The 22,708-nt window shown below is 40.3% G+C and overlaps 1 protein-coding gene across 1 annotated transcript in view; it reads right to left on the minus strand.

The window, feature by feature from the left end:
- Positions 1-321: 321 nt before the first annotated feature.
- Positions 322-22,708, minus strand: part of AFF2 (ALF transcription elongation factor 2) — a 254,917-nt gene continuing 232,530 nt past the window's right edge. The window contains exons 14-22 of the mRNA XM_075720780.1: positions 20,612-20,751; positions 19,991-20,054; positions 16,454-16,590; positions 13,003-13,074; positions 12,553-12,646; positions 9,655-9,702; positions 9,098-9,147; positions 4,982-5,196; positions 322-443 (exon numbers count right to left, since the gene is read on the minus strand). Of these exons, the coding sequence (XP_075576895.1) occupies positions 322-443; positions 4,982-5,196; positions 9,098-9,147; positions 9,655-9,702; positions 12,553-12,646; positions 13,003-13,074; positions 16,454-16,590; positions 19,991-20,054; positions 20,612-20,751 (942 nt within the window). The remainder of the gene's footprint in view (positions 444-4,981; positions 5,197-9,097; positions 9,148-9,654; positions 9,703-12,552; positions 12,647-13,002; positions 13,075-16,453; positions 16,591-19,990; positions 20,055-20,611; positions 20,752-22,708) is intronic.

The following is a 22,708-nucleotide window of genomic DNA, read 5'->3' on the forward strand; positions in this document are numbered from 1 at the left end:
GTTTTCACTTGAAGGCAGCATGGACTTAAAACAATACTGCAGGGAATGTACCGTTCCATAAAGCACATAAGGATGGCAGGATCCAGGAGACACAAGGCATAGAAAATTGTCGAAAATGATTAGATGGTACAACACATACTGCTCTTGAGTCATAAGTTCCATTTATGGTGACTTCTACTTCCAATAGATAGGATATTAAAAAAGGCAATAAAAATGAAGTTACATGAATAAACTTCCAGAAATGAGTGGAGTTCCACCAGTGATCGTCTCTGCGCTGGTAGAGGTAGAAGAATGGGGATGTTATGAACAGGGCAGCAGTCACTACAACAAATGAGCCTCAATGCGGAGCCAGTGGAGTCCTTGGCGAACGTAACGAACCAGATTGGTCATACTGCTGTGTTGTGTTAAGGGTCCCATCACTGAGTCCAGGTCTACAAAGAATTCTGCAATACACAAGAAACAGAAGTCATTTTTTCAGGCAGTGGTACAGAAGTAAATGTATTATGATTTCCCACTCAGTAGCAGCAGTGCAATTAGTGAGTTCTCAAGACATTGTGCACATGAGCACATGGTCAGCAGGAAAGAATTTAAACAAAAGCAACGATATATTTAAACAGACCAAATTAGATTATCCATGCTGGAAGTCAACCACAACATGGTATGAGTGGTCTTCCTTTAGCTCTGATGATCTGCACTTTCATTTTTTTGGAGCCTAGGTTTGCTGACTGTATGATTTAAATAGCTGCAATGAACTGTGGCATTGCCTTTTCCATGCTGTACCCTCTCCTGGGCATGAAGAGCTAGCCTGGATCTTGCAGAAGACCTTGCTTGCTCTTTTTCCCACCGTCCAATTTCTGTTACTGCCATTGCAGCAATTTTTTTGGCCCTCTGCTCATCCTGCTGCACTTCAGGCTCCAGAGGATGTGTGTGGGGTGGGAGGGGCGAAGGAAGAGGAGAGAGGGAACACAGCAGGAAAATAGCGTCTAGGAGACGGGAACCTATAAGGGGAAAGAAAAGATGGGTAAGGCCACTGGGGTCCGGTATTGGGAAGGGTTAACAGGAAGTCACTAAACAGAGCCCCATAGTTAGGAAGCAACACACCAGTTTACTTTATGCCATGTCTCAGATGCTCTCTGGGTGAAAGACTAATCCTGTCAGGGCCAACAGACCTTTCCTAATTGCTTTTAATGGAGAACTGGATTGTGTCCTCTATTCTCCCACAGCTTGTCTTTTTGCTCCCACAGTTTTGCTTTTGGCGCAGGCATTCCCACATACACAACACTTACACTATATTTAGGCGAGTGGGAGCCCGCTCTCAGTTAAAAGCTCCTCAGAGCTCAGATAAGAACCAACAATCGCAATAACTGGTGGCTGAGCCCTTACATTCTCACCCTATCTAAAATCCAGTGCGCGGCACTCAGCCAGCTAACACTGTATTGGCTGCAGTTCGGGAGAGCAGATGCCGGGTACAAAATCATTATCAGTACTTTCTTCAGCAAGTAAGTGCTGCTTTGAGGTCTTCTATCCAAGTATTGACAGCCTGACCCTGGTCAGCTTGGGAGCTGCAGCAGTATCACAGCACAAAGTGATTTGGCTGGAGGCAAGCATAATGAAAGCTTAGGGCTATCACCAGTTGCGTTAAGATGCTGCAGCCAGCGGTTACTTTTAATCTTCCTTCCTCTGTCTTTTATTCCCCTTCTCCAGTGTAAAATCAATACATTTAGAAGTGAAATAATGCACTGCCTTGCTTGTATTCTAGAGATCTCATTCTAGGCTCAAATAAATAATAATTGCTTTAAACACTGAGAATTCACCTTAAAGCCTAATTTCAGTTTAACATGTCTTGAAAAAGCTACAGGCACTGAAGCCACTTGTTAAATTTATACGTGAAAGAGCAGGCCTTTGTCACTACGGAGCTGATAGTTTTCTAGTGTACAGAAAAAGTGCTGCTATCTTTGGAAGCCTAAAAAATTATCTGATTTTGTAAAGTCAGCTGTGAACTTGATGTTATAAATGATGAAGAACTCTCCAGGTGATCAACACAAACCAGCCCATGGGTTGGCCTTGGGAAGCCTACAGTTTAGCCTGGCCTGCGATGCAGAGTTTATGACAAACTCCATCTCTTCTCCCACACACTCTAAACATTACTGACCAGGGGAAATTCAACCGAAGGTACACGGCAGTATGTTCCCGCTTTCCTTTTCAAACCAGATCAGCTTGGCAGGTCACAGTTCTGCTGTTCCCCCTCTTGCTATGCTTTTTTATTTTAATGGCACATCTTTTGTCAGGCTGACAAGAAAGGCTTCTGTCTCCTGCTCTGAGCCAGCTGGACATGAGTCAAGTCCAAACTGGGAACGTGCACGCATACTTAGAGGAGCACAAAACCTAAGCTGACAGCCATGGACAAGGGGAGGCTGCACAGCTCCTACAATGTGGAAGAAATCTCTTGTGTCTGCATGGGCACAACTTAAGAAACATCCATGACAGCAGTAAGACCCAGATGTAAAGGCCATCAGACATTACAATGACGGGGCCACATTTTTATACTGATCTCTATTAGCTCATCAGGGACATGTTCTTGGGCAAGACATCCCCTGTGATTCAGAAGACAACAGAAACAATGAGAGTTGACCACACAAAAAAAAAACCCAACCCCAAACCCCAAACCAAAAACCCCAAACTGACTGGATCTGTCTTTTTTTAAAAGAAAATTAATTTTTATCTTAAATGTGGGTTTCTTTGTGAGTTTGTGTTTGTTTGTTTTTGAGACCATTCTTATTTTGGAGGTGGGAGGGGGGAAATCTCATTTTTTATGGTGAACTGACTGCTCAAACCCCTGAGAGAGAAGCCAAGAGATCTGTCCTTTACCTGGGACTCAAGGCAGAGTCTGGAGTTTGCACCTATCCTCTTTGCCATCACGGGGCATTTTTGAACTCACAGTCCCCAGACCACTGTACCAGAGCTTGGGCACTGCAAAGGTTGGTCCAGCTGGCAAGGGTGGATTAGAGATAGCTATGGGGAAAAGGATGAGTCCTGTCCCAGCCAGCAAGATATAGGTGTTTTAAATTATTTGAGAGGTGCAGATGACATCTACTGAAATAATTACAGCTAGGTTTCATGAAACACTGTAACATTTTTCGCGTCAAAGTGTCTTAAATATATCCTTCTGTAAATGGAATCCATCATGTGATATGATGAAGACCTGCAGAGTACCACAGCCGTTCTTATATACTTTTTTGTTACACCATAAATTTTTCAAATTGCAGTTTAATTGTGTCTAAGCATGCAACTTTAAATCGAGTATTTAATTAGAAATGAGGTATCTTTCCAGACAAAATGTAAAGACAGACATGCTATAGCATGTATGAAACTGATCTCTCTCCAATGGTTTATTATACTTAAATGAAATTTGAAGTAACATGAACTTTCCATTCCCTGTAACACGGCTGCAGTTTGTGAAACAAGATATGAAAGAACAGGGCACAACCCTAGATGTCTTGCTCATGTGAGAAACCCTTATTCATGCATCCAGTCCCACTAAAGTCAAAGAGACTGCTCATCTGAATAAAGATTATTCCTATATGGCTTTGCAGAATTGGGCTTATTTGATCATAAATCAAAAAGAGAACAAAGAAGAGTGTAGGGGGGAAAATGCAGAAAGAGAGTCAGCAGGTTTTTTCTCATCCAGCTCTAGGACTGATAACAGCAGTGGCTGGGTACATTTTCTGTCTGCTGGCTGAATGCCTGAGCTATTTTGATTCAATACCAAGTAGAACATTTAACAACTCCACAACACACAGGGCTAATTACAAGATTATCGTCATCTCTTTCTCCTATCAGAGCATCCTTCTGCATTCCCACTGTAACATTCTGCAGTACATTTGACAGGGAATCACTTTCACATTTTGTGAAAATGGATGCAGCTATGGAAAAAATCCAAAATGACTGCACTGCTACTAAATTAACCAATGCGAACAAAGACAAGAAGCAGTGGGGAGGACTGGACAGAACTTCTATTATTGTTCCTCATCCAGGGATAGATCATTATGACCCACCATTCAGACATAAAACTCTATAAATCTCAAGCTTAGTTTCTCTAAATCAGTGGAAATTTGCCACTGACATTAATGGGAGTAAGATCAAACTGCATACAGCGAGCACATTTGTCAGGAAAAGTCAGCCATCTGAAATCTCAGTATAATTTAAGAGAATGAGCCAATTCATGACGAGAATATTTCCCAGTTAGGCTCTGCACCTCTAGTGTCAAAGAAAGCTTTGTCAATGATTTGTGCAACCCCAAAGCTGGAATCTGAATAATTACATTATCATGGGGAAATTCACAGCTGGCCAACAATAGGCCAAATTTGTCCTTTAGTTACATCTCAGCCACTCCACTATACTCGATATAACCCAGTCACAAACTGCTTGCCAAAACTCCTTTGAAACGACTGTGGTAAAGACTTACATTTTGTTGTTAGGAATAAACAAGCAGATTTGCAATCCAACCATAGGAGAGTCAAGGTCATGGCTTTCAGTGGACATCTCCTAATCGGACTCCCTGCATAAACATAAAATCTAATGTTTGCTTATTATCCTAGCTAGCATTTTAATAGTCTTAAACCGGTTGACAGAGCAGTATGAAAATAACCTCGGTGCTCTATGAGAAGCTGAAACTGTGAACAAATTTGCAAGACTCAAAAGCTCTCATCACTTGGGGCTCATGTTCGCTAAATTATTTGCCAGCTGCTCTGATAACCCCATGTTCAGCGTGTGTTACACATCCCCCCTCTGTGCTTGACAAGAGAAGATACGCATTGGCTACAGTGACCAGCAAGCAGATTTGGTCTGTTTGCTCAAGCTGTCACAGTTGTGCTCTTAGATGCGGTGGTTCTGGATCCAATTCCCAACAACGCCTAGAAGAACAGAAAGAAAGCTAAAGCTGATGAGCCAAAGGGGGCAAGGAAGAAGCCAAGCGGGGCACCTTTGTTCTCCTTAGTCAGCTTGTCAGCCATGTCCCAGTGCTCGTAGCTCCGCAGGACGTTGTTGGTGATGTTGACGTGGCTGGCAGCCATGTGGTGGATGCGCTGAGGGATGGTGATGGTCCCCGCCAAGGAGGAGCCGGTGGTGCCCGCGCCGCTTCCAGCAGAGCTGACAGGGGACGGGCTCAGGGACATGGGCGATGGCGTTTCTGTGCTCCTGCGAGAGGTAAAGGGAGAGTGAGTCCCCCTCACACACACCACTTCATTGCCATCTTAAATGCACTTGAAAAATTAACTCTGCACCCCAGTCAGGGGAGAATGTGCAGTAGTAGCTCCTGGTTTTACAAGAAAGGAGAGCTTATAAACTGGGAATGACTGAAAATAAAAAGGGATTTAATTCTCCCTACAAATGAACCTGTTATTAAAAAAAAAAAAAATCTATCATAAAAATAGAGCAATCTTTCAGAGAAAGAAGTATCTCATAGCTGTAATGATTTTTCTACCTGCTGCCAGAAGCTGCAATGGCAGTTAGAAAACACTCAATGTGCAATATTGGCTTATTATCAAAGCATTTTGTGGAAATCACAATGACAGTTTGCTCCAAATACAGTCACCACAATAAGTAAAGTGCAAGTCTTAAAAGCACCCTGCAGAGCAGTATTAGGAGCTGAGGGTACTGTAGGATTATGAATATCTCTATAGGATTCTTTAAGACTGGCTATGGAGATTTGTTTCTAATTGCCGACAGTTCATCCGCACAGTTTTGTACAGAGCAGTGTTTTAAGTTACCTACTTAGTGCAGCACTAATGTTCTAATATAGATTTTCCTTTAATTCTAAGACCAGCAATTAGGAATCACCTGCTGGCTGCAGGCAGTGTGCAGGTCAGCACAGCAAGCTCATGTTTAGAGCTGTGCAGCGCTGAACGCTCACATACAGCTATTCTCTTTGAAAATTTGTTTCAGTGAACAAGATTAAGGGTTCCAAAAATCTCTTCTCTTGTTCCCATTTGGAACCACTTACCTAAACAAATGCATTCGATTTGCTGTGGAATACACTTGAAACGCAGGGCCGAGACGCTCCCGGCGCTCTCTGCGTGAAGCAAAGACACCAAAACTCTCCGGATGGGTATGTTGCAACCCCTCTCTTGACAGGCGGCCACTGATGCCTCATGCTGTGCAACAGCATCAAGCTCACTCAGACTCATTGTGGGCCTGATTCAAACCCCAGGATAGAAAGGCTCCTCCTCTTGGCTTTACATGCCACCGTCAATGGTCCTGACCGTGAAGCGTGGGCACAGACCTGCTGTGCTGATACCTTGCAGGTGCTGTAGAACAGGCTGCCACCATGGCACAGCCTTGGGCTGAAAGGCATTTACAGCAACAGCTTTTGCTGCAGATTTTCCAGCAGTGCCCTGCTATTACTTGTGTTCAACAACAGGCTCCTGTGATACATTCTTCTTCCAGAGCTAGAGACCACGTTAATTCAGCAGCTAGTAGCTTTTTACACAGCTTATGTGCTATAGTTTAAGCATATCCTACGGCACAAACGTTTTATTTTCAAGTCTCAAAACATCCTGGTTACTTGACACACCACAGTGTCTTTAATGCACAGAAGAGCTGAACTATACTAGATTAGGTCTGGGAGCAGTTAAAAATCATAAGTATCTGAGGAGACCAGGAGTATTTTGTTAGAGCCACTTACAACAAGCTGACGCACTTCTGCCAAATAAAGCACATTGTTCATTGGATTTACCCTGTTGTGCGCAGCCATTATTACTGTGGTGAGTCTATTAAATCTCTCTATTTGGTGCTTTCTGTCGCTAGAGGTGGGAAACATTTCTGTAATGAAACCAGGGAAAATTTGTTTCATTGCCAGCCTGGAACTCAGGCCAACTTTGTAGAGGTTCACAACCCTTTCAAACAAAAGTGGCCAGAAATTCCAGTAAGCCAAGCTGAGATTTTTGATGGTTTGAGATCCCAAGCAGACTACTTCATGGCAATGGATAAGTTTTGCTTTGTTCAGAAAAAGAGTTAAGAATACCCTGCTGACTCTCCATTCTGAAACAGGCTTCTGATCTGTCTCCAGTGGTGCCATACCCTGATGGTGTTTGGTCTCTCCTCTGTGGTGTGTGACTTCTCTTCCCCTCTGGTCCAAATTTGCAGGGGAGTAAGAGGAAACTGCAGAGCGAGTAGCCCTGGGGAAGGCAGAGCACATGCTGCCAGTGGCAGCACCAGGCCCATGGTGCTTGGGGCCACCAGGAGACACCTGAGACACATGGCACCTCTGAGCCAGCTGGAGAGCTTTTCTTCTGAGACTCCAGGCAGAGGGGACAGAAGACCCGAGTGTGGACTGTGGTCTTGGTGTGTTGGGTCACAGGTGTCATAATAACACCGTTATAACAAGCCTTGTCATATTCAATTATTCTTACATGTCAAGTGCTTCCTCCTCTGAATAAAAGACAGAGATGTGCACTTTCAGAGCTTTACTTCCTTATCTCCAAAGAGAGTGGGAAGAGACTGGTCAGCTGGGTGTTATGTTAGAAGTGATGCTGACCTGGATGCTGGGTTTCTGCTGCCTACCTTGTGGCTGGACAAGAATTTTCTCCCCCAGTCAAAACCCACTGATTCTAAATCCTGGGCACCTAATCAGCTCCTTTAAATAGCAAGGAAGATGTCATCACCTGCAGAGGACACACTCTATAGGCATCTATTACAGGACAGGAATAAAAGGATAACTTCTGCTCCATGGAATTTTTAGGTATAAGCCACTTGTTAAGGAATAAAAGAGGTGTAATGCTCCAGTGGTCTATTTTGGCACTAAAACTTTATGTAAACCTTACTGTATTTTTATTGCAATACAAGGTTTCACTGACATTTAAATGCCTTGAAAGACTGGCACATATTGAATAACTTAATTTTGTAGTTGCTTTTCCAATGTTAAAATACCTTTTCAGTTTTTATTTAAAGTGATTCTGTATTTGATCATTTAGTTTCTGTTATAATCTATACTTAAATATCTATATACACACAGATATTGAAAATAATTTTGTGTATTTGGGGGGTGTGTGTGTATATATACCCCAAAATATTTTGAATTATCTAAGACAATATTGTCCTTTAAGCAAAATGTTGGAATTTTTGGTTTCGCACTGATTCAGAACAAAGTCTGTTTGAAAACTTCAGTTCTTTGTGTGCTAAATTTCAACCCCTTCTACAGTTTTATTGTTTCCTTGGAGTGTCTAATAGTAATTTCTTCTTATGAGCCACCAGAAAGAGACCACCAATCATTTTCACCTAGAATTCAGCCTACTCAAATAAAGAAGGAAAGAAAGGTAAAGTCCTTCTCCTTTGTTTTACCTGTATCTGTATGTGTGGCCAGGAGAAAGGAGCAGGAGAAATGTGTGTCAGGTGGCAACAGACATTGCAAGATAAAGGCAAGGTTGCAGCAGCAATGCACCTTCATTGAACAGCAGATCATAATTGCATTACCCTGACTTCATATCTGAGGTGAGGGTGTTTTAATGTTAGTATAAAGCTACTGATAATTGGTTGACTAAGTGCCTTCACATTTTCACCACTATTATGCCTTCAGTTTTATTAAACAGCACTTACCATATATCAATGAAATATTCATTGGTCTTTCATTACTGAACGAATCATTGAAAAATCATTGCAATGAAGGTTAACTTTACTTTGGCTTCCTGAAATGACATGGTACTTGCTAGCTAATTAACAGATATTTTTATGGCCTTCATTTGGCTTGAGAAGCAAACTGTCAAAAAATTCAGCACAGACCCACCACGGCTGATTTTAGACTTTGGCTTTGAACAAAGATGAAGGTGCGTTTCAGCTCTTCCTTCCCACCCACACTGGATGGCTCACATAGGTTCCTGATTTAGCCCAGTGGGAGCCCCTCACCCCCAAAAGCCCAAGGCAGCTGTAAGATAATTCTGTAGCCCAGAAGAACATTTTCTACCTGCTACATATTTGAAACATACCTGTAGCTCCCAAACCACTGAGTCATGGCCTGTCCTTTGCCTTTAGAGGCACCAAAACATTTCCCCCCCTCTTGGAACCACTTGTTCCCAGACAGAAGTACTCAGCAGAAAATACTCACTTTCCATTGCCGCCCCAAGGTGAGGGGGCCTGTGAGGCTTTCGAAGAGTTCTGTAAGCACAAAACCAAAATGTAAATAAAGGTGATGCAAGTATATGAATACTGATGACACATGGCTCAACACTCCCAGTTTTCGTCGCAAGAGCTACAGTGCCTGTAGCAGAACAGTTCTGCTCATCAGTCCCATAATTAAATGGTTGGTGGATGATTGGTAGGTTCCAATCAGCAGCTTGAAAGTCACTTGATGAAAGAGGGAATACAGTAAAGTTCCAGTGAAAGCAGACGTAGTTCACAAAGAAGTGGTTTAATTACCACTGAAACTTATTCTACAAACTAAGTTCTTCAGAGTGCAAATGACTTATCTTTAGGGGGACCTGCATTCTTTTAATAAGAAACAAAAAGAATTGGGGTTGATACCTTAATGAAATTAATCCCTCCCAAGTTGCCAGGGAAGGTGGCTTGGGATTCAGATAGTAGTAGAAATAAAACTTTTAGCAAGGATCTGCTTGAATGCCCTTGTTTTTATGTATTTTATTTGCACAAATTGACTTTCCTTACCTGCTTACTCATTCTGCCTTTCCCATTATCGTAGCACCTTGTACAATCCTGTACAAAAAGACTGCCCAGGAACAATAAAGCCCAGATTTTTCCAGTCTTGCTCAGACTGGGTGGTATCTTACTTAGTTCCCATAAAAAGTGGTAGTATCAGGGCTGAAGCTATCTATGTGTGCTTTCTGAAAACAATCACTCTGCACTCCCTTGCAAAGAATTCAGCATGCACAGTGAAAATTCAATCAAATTTTACAAGTTCTCTGCAAAGTATTACCATCATTATTACAAGATTCATCTGGTTACTGTAATCATTATTTTGCATGTGAGGCACAGAGATTCAGTGGAGCACAGAGCAGCCCAGGGCATGGCCCCAGCTCATGCAGCTGACTCTGGGAGCAAAATCCTACCCTTGACTTCTAAAACACAGCTAAACTTGCCACACAGTATTGACCAAAGCAGAAAACTGCCCAAAATGACACTGGCCTTGCCTGTATGTTCCTATAGAGCATGCCACTGTGTGTCGTTAAAGATGTGAGCATGAAATGGAGTGGTCTGCAGTACAGAGCGTATGTAGTGTGTATTTTTGCCACCCACTCATACATAAGAAGGAGGGAGATCCTAAACTCCCCTGGAAAGTCTTCAGGGATGAAGAAGTAGTTTTGATGTTAGTTTCTGCTGTATGGGGATTGTTCCCGACATTATCTGGAGACAAATACTAAATCTGTCAAGGTTAAGGCTAGATCTCGATTGGAGGTAGTTATTTGACAAAGAAAATATTTGAAATATTTTTGCCAATGACTATTGAGAAGACATTTTAAAAACCATAAAAATCTTCCTCAAACTTTTAGGTGAAATGCATCAAAGGGTGCCACTTGCACTAATCTTAAAAAGTTTGATTTCCATTTACAAAATTTATTGTTTTAATTATATTTTACTCCAAGTTGTCTCTAAGTTTCAAAACTACTTTTATGATTAAATGGTTATTTTCTGTTTTGAGATGTCAAAAATATAAATTTTAAACTTTCAATTGGAAATTAATCAGAACCAGTTCTGTCCACAAGTGGTTTCAATTTGGGCAAAGTGGCATTTGTGAGGAAAAATATGAAAAACAATTCTGCCAAAAAATTCCTCTCCAGCTCTGCTGTGTTGGGCTGCTTTTCACAGTTAAAATTGTGCAAAATTTTGAACAACCACTCTATTCAAATAGTTAATCTATTTCATTTGTATTACAGATTCTCACTAGTGAACAGAGAACATTAAGCAGCAATACAAAACTAATACGTAATTAATAGCTACCATTCTTTTCTTTTCTCCTCCTATGCCTTTCCTACAAAAAAAGCCCTGAACATATAATCTGTATACACTCAAACACTACTTCGAGCAATGAGTTAGTGCCCATAGCACACACACAGTAACATTAGCTGAAATACTGAGCTTCAACTGGATGCCTGAACCCAGCATTCCTGATTTGTCTATTTTATTACGTTTTAAATTTTTTTCTCTTATTCTCATTTACATTAAAAGACATTTTCTCATGGCAGATGCAGTAAAATGGTCTTGTGCTGGGAGTGGTAATATGTTCTTCATTGTACCTATTTGCAGAGCTAAAGAAAGTAAGGTGGCTTTAAGGGAAGATAAAATTCCTCGCGCCCCCTTCTTTTTTTTTTTTTGTAGAAATCATTACTTTCGGCAGAAAAAGTTTATCAAATGATTTGCCTAATAGCCTTTTTTTAAGCGACAATCTACATTCGTCCTGGATAAAATCTAGAGTGGATGGAATACATTTCATGAAAATGCTGAGGCTGTAAATGTGTCTAGTTCAAATTTAATTTGTTGTGCAAATCCCTGGCTGAAAACTGTGAGTGCAACAGCGGCACTCCTAATGACTTCAAGAGAGCCTCAATTTAAACAGAAGATCAGGAGGAACATTCCTGAAGTTACAGAGCTACACACACACACACACACACACACAGAGGACAACCAGGACTAAGTGGTGGTTGCTAGCATGATAGTACTGGAGTTTTACAGCAGAAGGACCATTTTATCACCATTTACATGAAAATATTAAAACTGCAGTGTTAAAAGGTTTACTGGTTTGCAGTACTAATATGTCAAAGCCTGGAACAAATTCATAAAGGCTGAAAAAAACCAACAAAAAAAGACTGATGGGCTGACAAACCAGAATAATTACGTAATTACTGAATAATATGTAGTAATAAAGTACAAGAATTAATGTATGCTTCAAACAGCATTAACCAGTAAAATATAAATATAAAAACCTTGGCAGAGCTGAAGAAAGATTCAGTTTCTCTCTTAATTTAGGAATAGTGAGGACTTGTCATTCTTACACTGGGCAAACAGCATTTGACAAGGTAAGTGAAAACACTGAATCATGACAATCAGCTGATCTCCACTCGATTCAAGGTAAAGGTAAACTTTCAAGATGTAGATAAGGTAATTTGAAGTGCCACAGAAATAAAAGGAGAAATCTCTGAGTCTGCAATAAGCTTCAGCAAATCTCACTGAATTTAAAATCTAAATTTAACTAACTAAAGCCTAAATAATTGCTTTATTATGGTTCATTGGGGGTCAGCTCATAATCACTTGCACATTGAAATCTTGAAAAAATGAGTTTCCTTTACAGAAACTTGCATAAACATTACATGGTGTTGAGAATAATGTTATTTTAGTAGAATTACTGAGTATGGTCCTTTGAATCAAGTGACTAATCCAAAAATCCCCCCAATCACTCCTGTCCCCACTCCCTGGCAGCCATCCTGCCTGCATTTCCCAGGGGAGAGGTTAAATGTGGGACTTTTAAGTCATGCAGTCATACTTGTGAGAGCTCTCAGCGCTGGTATGAATTTCATTTCATATCAATAAATTAAACAGAATAAAAATTACCTTAAAATATTCCATCAGAGATCTGGAGTACTTCATAGCATGGTCCTTCTTTAGTTTAAACATTCTCAAGTAGAGAAGTGATAAGCATCGGTAGCTGTGGTAATTAGGAAAGGATTATGTTAATTCCATTGCTTAATGAAACCTACAAACTGTAAAAATAAAAATGCTGACCTATATTTTGCAGTTTCTGTTCTAAGGTTAGATTTTGAAACATAAGCAAATGGAGAAAGAAAAAAAAGTGGTCAAAAGCATTAAAATCCCATCTTGATAAGAGTATAAATTAGAAGAATAAATGTTTAGTCAGCTGCTGAAGAAATCCATTAGTTATCCTTTAATAGTTTAATGGAAAACAAGAATAATGATCTTCTGTAAGCTGCTTAAGTAATTCAGTACTTTTAAAGTCCTCCTTAAGATTTTAGCTGCTTCTCTTATTGTTGCAAGGGGACTTACCATAAAACTGCTAATTTCTTGTCCCCTTCCGTGGCAGAAGAGCCTGTGAAATTCTTGAGTCTCATTGCATACCTTGTCAGAAAGGTGAGGAGAGAAGACATTGAGAGTTAAGATGCTTCCAGGAATACTAGTGACATTCTGAAAAATAACAGCCACACACAGATACTCTTCTCCGACTGCAATAGTTAATGGTCACATTGTTCTGTAACGATGAGATCAATGTAAAATTCAACAGAAAGCACCACTTAAAATGTGGAGGGCTAAAGTAAATCACCAACGCATTTTCTGGGCCAACAAGGTGAACTATTCTTGGGCATATTAATGATATATCCAGCCATCTGGGCTGAGCCCTGCAAACATTTGTGTTGAGTGTTGGACAGAAGCATAAGACCTTGGCCCTGTATGTACTGAAGAGTAGAGTAATATATAATCAGGTTTTACATATAATACTTTGGGCTTGAATAATACCTTCAAAATCCTTCTTATAAATGCTTCTTCAAAGCTTTTAATATATTTTATATAGAAAATGGTTTTAAATACAGGAAAGGTCATGTTCACAGATTTTTAAATTCTTGGGTCCATTAATTTATGAGTCTTGTGTACTTGGTCTTCCCTCTCTATTTAATTGCTGCTGTCCAGCATTTGGATGATCAAAGATTGAGTATTCCTACCTCCTCTCTCTTTTTTTTTTTTTTTTTCTTTAACTGAGCACACTCCATTCCATGCATTTAGTCTCTTGAAAATCAATTCATCGCATAAAATCATTGTTCTGAGCCCTAATGCAATTTCACAGGTACTTGTGTTAGAATAAGTAATAGGGTTCAGCGTTGCGTAAGAAAGTTTTAAGGTATCCAGGCAGTCTTGATGAGTTCTCATTTACAAGGAGGTAATGGAGTGCAGGCAGGCAGTGCTGCTCTCGCTCTGCCTTCCTCCCACCACCCCCATCATCAGCCCCCAGCTTGCAGCTGTGGCACACCACCTGATGTGCTTCCTCCATGTCCTATCTCACCTGCTCTTTGGTATTGCTGTTCCAGTCATACTGAATGAATCTGATCAAACACGAAGATATGCGTCCCTTTGGGATTTTCAGTGTTACATTAGGGATTTTAGCATTACCATTAACTTAAACCACCTTTGACAGTCAGATCAGATATTCCCAATCTCTTTGACGCTCCGCTTGCTTTCACAAATAGGTGTCTGATGCAGATTCTCAGGGCAGACACAGCTAACGCAAGAGGGGAAAATGGTGCCTCTGATGAAGGGAGGTGTAAAAGTGAGAAAAATCTCCTTCCATTTCTTATCTCACGGTAAAACTTTATGTTAACATTAGAAGCCACATTGAGAAAGTGTGTACGTGCAGCCACGTACTTGTTGTGTACGTTCAGCACCCACCGTAGCCCACAAGAATTGTGTATTTGTCCATGGAGTTTATTGAACCTGTACCGCCTGCTGCTCACGTGGGCAATCACCTTTTTTCCACGTCTGACCACTGACAGCAATTCAATGGGCAAATCAGTCTCTCACCAGCTGCCTACAAGATGCTGCCTGCAAGCGTTGGTAAGTCAAGCTCTACCTTTGATGGTAGGTGGTGGAATTAATCTCACCTGACTTCGGCTATTTAGAAATTGGAGATCTACTATGACAAAGTCCTCCAGATTCTTCCATAGCCAAAAGCAGTTCGAAAAGCAATCCAAAAGCAGTTCAGGTGCTGCTTCCATGCCAAGGTCTATCTATCATGTAGCCTGCAGCAGGGCCATACTCATAGAGGAGGTGCTGGGAAGAGCAAGGCAGCGGGGCTGCGTGTGCTGATGCGTGCCAGCTGCTCCAAGATGCAGCCATGTGCTCAGCTGACTCTGTCCAGCACCGCAGGGTGGAGGGGAGCTGCAGGTATCACCCATCTGTGGGCGACTCCTACAGCTGCCATTCTCTAAGTGGTGCGCCTGTTGTGGCTTTTGAATGGATCAAGATTTTTGGTCCATTCACTTCTGAACAGACTGCTGGATCGAGGAACAACATTTTCAACTATGCCGTGTGGTTTTCTTAAAAAATAAAAAGAAATGCAGGGTCCTATGAAGAAGCACTCACTTCTTTAAAGAATATTTCTTGAAATACAATTTATCCTGCCATACAACTACAGTTGTGTAGTTGAGGACATGAAGTACTGAACTGTCCACTGTCAGAGCACAGGAAGAGTTTCAGCACAGTCGAGCAGAGGTAGGCAGCTCCTTAAGTCCTCTGCTCTCAAGGGTTTAACTTGGATCGTAAGCGTTGAGTGAACATCATATTTTTTTGTTCAGTAATCTCTTTAGATTTTCTTCTTCTCTTTATGAAATGTAGAATGTAAAAACATGTTTTTAAATATTTAACAGGCATATTATTTACCTGAGAGTAACAGCTTCTTAAGATTTGATACATTTTATTATGTAAATATCTACTTATTCAACATGTAAAACACGCATTATTTTTGGCACTCCCTAATAGCTAGTCTGGCATGTTAAAATCCTGCACGTTAAAAAAGTACCTTTGTTATATTAAACCCCAAACATTTAGGGCCTGATCTGCCGCCTTTCCTTTCTCTTGTGTAAACTGTCAGTAATTACACTGACATTAACGGTGATATTCCCAGCATACACTGGGGAAAGCAAAGGTGCATCACAGCAAAGAGGAAAAATCCTGTTGTTCTACTTACAGGTAAATTTAATCCTGCTTGATTTCACTTTGATAATTTGCGCAAGTAAAGCAAACAAGCCCTTAGTTACTCAGGAGACCATTATTTCTATGGAGCCAACACTATGAAACAGCTATAGGGAACAGCAGCAGATTTTAAAATAATAATTCAGACATTTTATTAGTAAGTAAAGGCACTCTCATCTGTATTCTAGCCTACGAGTCTACAAAACTGATTAAAACTAATTCAGCTGGTTCACATTCCTTTAACATTAAAAAATATACTTTTTTAATACAATGCATGCAGAAAGCTTCCTCTCTGGCTATGAGCTTATGTGCCAAGTTTCAGCTTTTTTTTTTTTTTTTTTTTAACAGCCAAGTTATAAACCTCTAAAAACAGGGTTTGTAATAGAAATCCTGATAGACTCACTTTAATGTTTTGAATTATAAAACTACACCTTTTAAAAGACAAGTGTCATTGCCAAACAGTGAAATTACTATACTTTACTTCCACCCACTACATTTCAATTTTAATTTTATGAATATTGCAAATTATAACACTCACATTATAACCTCTAAAGGGGATAATTTATAAAAGCAGTGTCCATCAATTATAAATTTTCCATGACATTAATAAAATGGCAAGAACTAATTATGATGACTTCTGAGATGAAGATGCCTTGGACAAATCATTAATACGTTGAAATGGTATTTTTTAAAACATAGCAGGTTCTAATTATGACTGAAATGAGATTATGAAAATGATCAGAGAAAGGACATTAACCTGATGAGTTCCACAGTCTCTGAGTACATGGTGTATGGAGATTTCGCTTCTAATGGATCTCGCTCCATAGCGTTCCCGCACTCGATGAAGGAGAGGGCAGCATCAGCATAATTCACTGCTTTGCCGAACTTCTCCAGCTGAAATGGGAATGACACCGTCAAGAAAATCCTTCAGCTTTAATTTCTAGGTAGACAGATCATAATACAAAGCAACAGTAGCATAAGGATGGAAGTAAAGCGACACTGGTAGATAAGAATGAATTCATACAGTAATTCAGGCCAGGTCTATGTTTTTGCCAAATCTTTTCAGGTAGTATACAGCCAGGCGCTCCACACAGGAAAGTCAGTGTATGTCCATTGACATGCATGGATTTACACAGGCAATGAGGAACACTAAGCATGTTTGAACAAATCCATATTGCTCCTTGATATATGAACTAAGTTTGAATGTCACTATGGAAGGGTTTAAGTAACAACTCCATGCCATTTGTCAGACGTCACATTCTGTGGTAACTGTTGACCAAAAAAAAAATCTCATCACTTATGTGGTGACTGAAAGAGCACGAAAAAAAAGGGAGAAAATATAGCACTGCTAAATATTTTATTTTACTAGGATTTTATTGCAAAAGGTTTTAGCCCTCATAATGGTTGTGATTAAACTGACTTAGACATACTGATTTCTTTTTTATGTGTAATGAATATTATATATGACATTTTTATAGTAAGTATTTTATAATAGTATTTAACATTTTCAATTTTTGATAGCTGGATGTAAGAATTCTACTAATGTGCCATTTGATATAAGAGATTCAATATACTTTAAATAATTTTAAAAATGTCTTTGTATGTCTCTATCAAAATATTTTTGATGCATCTGCATATGTTTTCCATTCACAAAATGGAAGCCTATCCTAGCAACATATTAAGCAGAACATTTAGTATTGGTCCAAGGTAACAGTATATTTGCCTTTGTGGCTGCTTCTAAGCAGGCCTTATAACTAGTTCCCTCTGCATACCTTTAATTTCAAATTCTGCTCTTGTGCATTGATGACGTACAACGCCTTTGTATAATTGATAGGTATTACTTGAACGATCACAAAAGGGGAAATATTTCTAAATGTTTTCTCTCTATTCCAATAGTCACTTCTCAGCATATTCTTCAAATTCCTTGCTTCAGGTCTTCCAAAGGTGACTGTTTGTGGTATAAAAAAATAGGAATCTGGCTGCAAGCAGATTTAGTACAAACACAGTTTGAGCCAGAAATGGGATCTGATCCTGCCCTTTGCTCCATGCTGGTCTAGTGGACTAAGTGGAATTACTTCAGCTTATCACAGCTCAGCCGAGAGCACAGCAAGGTCTCCAAGATCTCTTCCATATGGTACAGTCAGTTGCCACTGCAGCAGCCCACCCAAATGAGCTGATTCCTTACTGCCGTCCCAGACAAGGACAGGTTTTCATGGGGTCGCTCCCATAAGACACCAAATGCCCTGCCCTTCACCAGAAATCTATTTTCCGTACAAGCTCAGGAACAGCATTGCCACAAATCGCATTAATATTTGCTGACACATTTTGAGGTCACGCGCATTATCTTTCTAGCCACTGCAACACATCTTTCAATGCTGTGTGCGCTTTGTCATGTCAGCACCACGTAACCAGAAGCAATTGTTTCCGTAGGACAACTAACACTACGGGATAGCACAGCAAATGTGTTACATGGAGATAATTTGTGTGCAGCTGTATTGGGTGGAAAAAAAAAGTTGAGACCTAAATAGCGGAAAGAAAAAGCAGATACTTTGTTCATAGGTATTTATGTCTGCCAACAAGTTGTGTCATTGCGGATGGCCTCGCATTCCCATAAGAGCACTCGGGGTGTCAAACTGCATGCGACAGGCAAGGCCTGCCTGCAGGCAGCAGCATGATGTGCCATGCCTGCTCCTCTTAGTTCTGCTTGAGAAACAGCCCTGATTCCGCAAGGCATAGTCAAAGGTAAGAGGACAGGAGACAGGTCAACACTTTCTGAGTGAATCAGGCTGTGGAGGGAAGTGGATTGACATAGCATGTTGAGATCATCACGAGCCTGAGCCTGTAAATATTTGCTACCGTGGAGCAGGCATCCCTGTGCCAGAACCATGTGTATTTTCTTTAAAGGTCAATCAGCTGTGGGAGGTGTTGTCAGTCTGCTTCTGCCAGCCTTCCCCACGTGCAGATGTCAGGGCTCTGGCTGAACATGCTCTGCTGAGCCAGGCTACAGGAATCGGTGTAGGCCACCTCCTGTAAACGGGCAGGTCGGGAGAGACGACTGCTAACTTAGTGACAATCACGGCAGGTTGCCAAAAACATGAACCCACCTCCCACAGAAAACACACTTGGTAACACTGTGCTCCAAGTCAAAAGGGAGCCCGGAGAGCTGAAGCAGGCAGCTTGACATGTGAACTCTCCTTCAGCTCACTGACAGCAGAGGGAGAGCCATTTTTTAAATTTATTTGTTTGGTTTGTTTTCTAAAAACACAGCGTGTGATTGTTTTGGGGTTTCTTTTTGGACAAACATTCACTTCCAAGCACAAAATCTCTGATATGGAATGACATAATATGCATGCAAAAAACCCACAAATAATAAAGCAAGAGGTGAATAATCACCCAGTTCTTTTTCAGTTGTGATTTTGAGGGGCAAAGTGAATGGCCACACTCCATTTTAGACATCTTAGTTTAAATAAATAGAAGAGTCAAGTTCCACTAAGCCTACCTAACCGAGCTGCTGTTCTGCACTCTATGTAGTGTACAGGAGCAAAGTCCCTAACTACAAAGCAAATGGCTATTAAAGGCACTTCAGTGCCAGCAATAGCTTGGATTGAACAAACTATGATAGAGTATAATCTGTCAGATTAAATAGTTTTATCAAAATCAAAACACTTTGCAAAATTATATCAATCATACTGCAATTTCATCTGGGGTAAAATGAGAGAAAAAGCTTTCCCAGCATTGAACTACCTCATTGCAAGATTTTTCGGGAAGAAGCATGTTGAGTCTTTATTTACCAGCCCAAAAGCATGCAATAAAAATGAATGTACTATTTAAAAATCAATTGTTGCAAATTTTAAACAATTGGATTAAAATATCACACAGTTTTACCACATGAAAATGGGGTGGAGGGTGATTTGCCTTTCTTAACTTTCTGTTATGGAATATTTCAATACTTTTGTTTTAGGCTTGAAGTGAACAGGAAACCAAATACACACCATCTTTCATGAAATTATCTTACAACCTTCATAAAAAGCATGACTGTTGCTCCTCCTTGGAAGAGATACCAGCTATTGTAAGGAGCTACTTTCTTTGGGAACAAATTGTTGAAGACCAGGAATGGTGCTCAGGGTTTGACTTCTTGTAGACAGTGTGTTTATGGAGTACAATCTGAAGCATACTTTAGTCAATGGCAGGGTTCCTCTTGGTGTCTGAGGCTTTAGATGACATTCAGAATGCACATTTTTGTAACACCCAGCTCCATAGTGGAAAGAGACAAAAAACCCCTGTAATAACCTACCAATGCATCTGCTTTATGCTTTAGCTTCTTAGCCTCTTGCATGTAATAATCCGCATTGTGAAGCCTAAAGAGACAAAATCAATTATTTCAAGTCTTTGTTTTCATACAGTTGGATAAACATTGTTTGGGAAAATTGCTGACTGCTTCCAAGAACAATTTTGACATACACGCCAGCTTATCTCTTTAAATCTTAACCTGATATTAATCTGAAGCTGCTGTATGCAAAGATATGATGGGTGACCAGAATGTAAAATAACTAGCTGTAGAAACTGGCCACCCAAAGGACCCATTAATGTGTGCTGAACAGAGGAAAAGGAAAAATATTTTAAACTAATTAAGTATAAGAAGTTTCCATTAGAGGAGCTAAAATAAAAAAATGAAGAAGAATTACTCTGAACCAACATTCACAATCTGAAAACATTTATCAAGAGTCTTCATTAATCAGTGACAACAGTTCATTTGTAAAGATTAAAACTGTGTGTGCCTTTGTGCAGCACTATCCACACAGGTGTCCAATACTAGCATTATAATCAAAGATACTCTCTTTCACTGGGAGCTCTGCTTGCATGAAAATCCTAACTACGTAATATGCAGCTAGCACAGAGATCCAATAATACTTACACATCATCAAATGTTATTTTGGGTCTTCTGGGCTCAGAATTCCCATTGGAAAGCGTTGGCATTGCAGACCAGATGTCTGTTTCAAGATGGCTGGTGTCAAGAAGAGTGTTGGCTGTTGGTGTATTGTGAGATTCTTCCTCCTAGAAAAAAAGGACTGTTAGTAACTCTTCATAGTTCAAAAAAACACCTTCCAACAATGTAAGTGCTCACATCCACCCCCTCAAAAACGCCCAAACAAACAAAAGACTAAGGCACAAAGTAGCACTCATATATACCCAACTACATGCAGGTTACCTCACAAAACCACCCTTCCATCCTTTATAACATAAACCTATTAGATTAATTAGGCAATATGACTCTACCTCTGACCCCTCACTTGAACTCATTAACTTACACTCTTAGGTGAAGTCAGCCTGGATACCTCGGTGTTACCGACTAGACACACTGGCTAAAGCAAGGGTGGGGAAATCTAATGCAGAAGGGCTGGATGTAAACTCAACTTCATTCAATGTGGATCACACTAATGTAACCTTTTTTTCTATATTATTATTAGCTAACAGTAAGGTGTCTGAAAAGTCTGCTTGGATTTTAGTAAGGAACAAGTTTCCTCACCCCTGCTCCACAGAACAGAGAAAAGAATGGAAAGCAGAAGTCAGGAGTTGTGACTGCATTGACTAAAACCAGAAGCATTAACAGAAGCATTTAAATCAGGCAATTGCAACTTGGAAGCTCGGTCCACAATAAACTAAATTACAGATGAACCAATGAACCAGGGAAAGAAGTCTAACATATTTTAGAAGACAAATATTTAATGTATCAGGATAATAGATAAACCAAGGATAAATCTGACTGGAGACGCTGGGAGTGAGAGGAAGTGGCCCTGCTGTTTACATGGCATTATTTATTTGCTGACATATGCAGTTCATTTTGGCATTGATTTCAGTTGAAGGCATGTGTATTACTCTCTCAGCTTGAAGTGACACAATGATATCAGAAAGCAACAGGGATGAATGAATAAGGTGAAGTGATTTGTCACCTACGATCCAATGCAACTTGTGAGTTTTACTATTACAGTGCAGGGTAACAACCTCTCACAAAGCAGCAAACTGTGAAAAATAGAGCTATGCATGTCCTTTTCTGTGGCGGAACCTTCTTCTTGTCTTTTAATTTTGACAGTGATACTAAGACACAGTTTGATACTAAGTGATATGTTTGAAACTCTAGAGGGAGGACTATTCTCTAAAATGGGCCAAAACCCTGACGTTTCCCTGTTTTCTCTAAAAGAGGATGACGAACTGATGTGAAATTTTACTTTTTTTTTTTTAGCGAATTTGCTATGCAGCTTCTAGCTTTGGCTCTTTTCCATGTATTTGCAGTAGAAACGCCCATCTGGATATGGTGACAAGCGAGCAATAAAGAATTGTCTACGTGAAAACCTTTGATGGGGAGATGGCCATAACAGAATAATGCCTTTTTTGGGGACACGCCCCTGCCCCCCATTTACACAGTACCTACAAGCTTATATATTTAAGTCATGGAGATTAGGTGTAAATAAACCTTACTGCTAGAAGCTGGGAGCCTGCAAACCTGAGAGACGATATTCCCATGATGAGTGTGCTATGGACAGGTAGCTTTTTGTTAGATTCTTATTGTCTCTTTAGTTTAGGTCACGATATTCAGTATAACTACAGTGCTTAATTCTGGCTGAGAATTTGGGGTAATTATTCAGGTGATGGATGCCAAAGTTCTTGACGTTTTATTTGCAAAATGTGTGTATTGTAGCTACAGAGTTAAGGGACTAATTGCAGCTAGTTGGTGGCTGCAAAGGCTCTCCTCTGAGGCTCCGGGAGTGGGTATTTCAGGGAATGATACACTGATACACAATGCCAAGTAGATGCCTAATGCTGACCTAAAAATGGAACTTGCCAGACCTGCTTATGCCCAGCTCTGCAAAGATCCACTCCTCGCTGCTCTTGAGTGGGGCTACATAAGCATTTAAAAATAGATACTCGGGGTCGGGGGTGGGGCATGAAAAATCAAACAGAACAAAGCTAAGGTAATTTTATTTTATCTTGTTCACTTCCAGCAGCTGAGGTT

Source organism: Pelecanus crispus, chromosome 13 (assembly GCF_030463565.1).
Source record: "Pelecanus crispus isolate bPelCri1 chromosome 13, bPelCri1.pri, whole genome shotgun sequence".
Classification (NCBI taxonomy): Eukaryota; Metazoa; Chordata; class Aves; order Pelecaniformes; family Pelecanidae; genus Pelecanus; species Pelecanus crispus.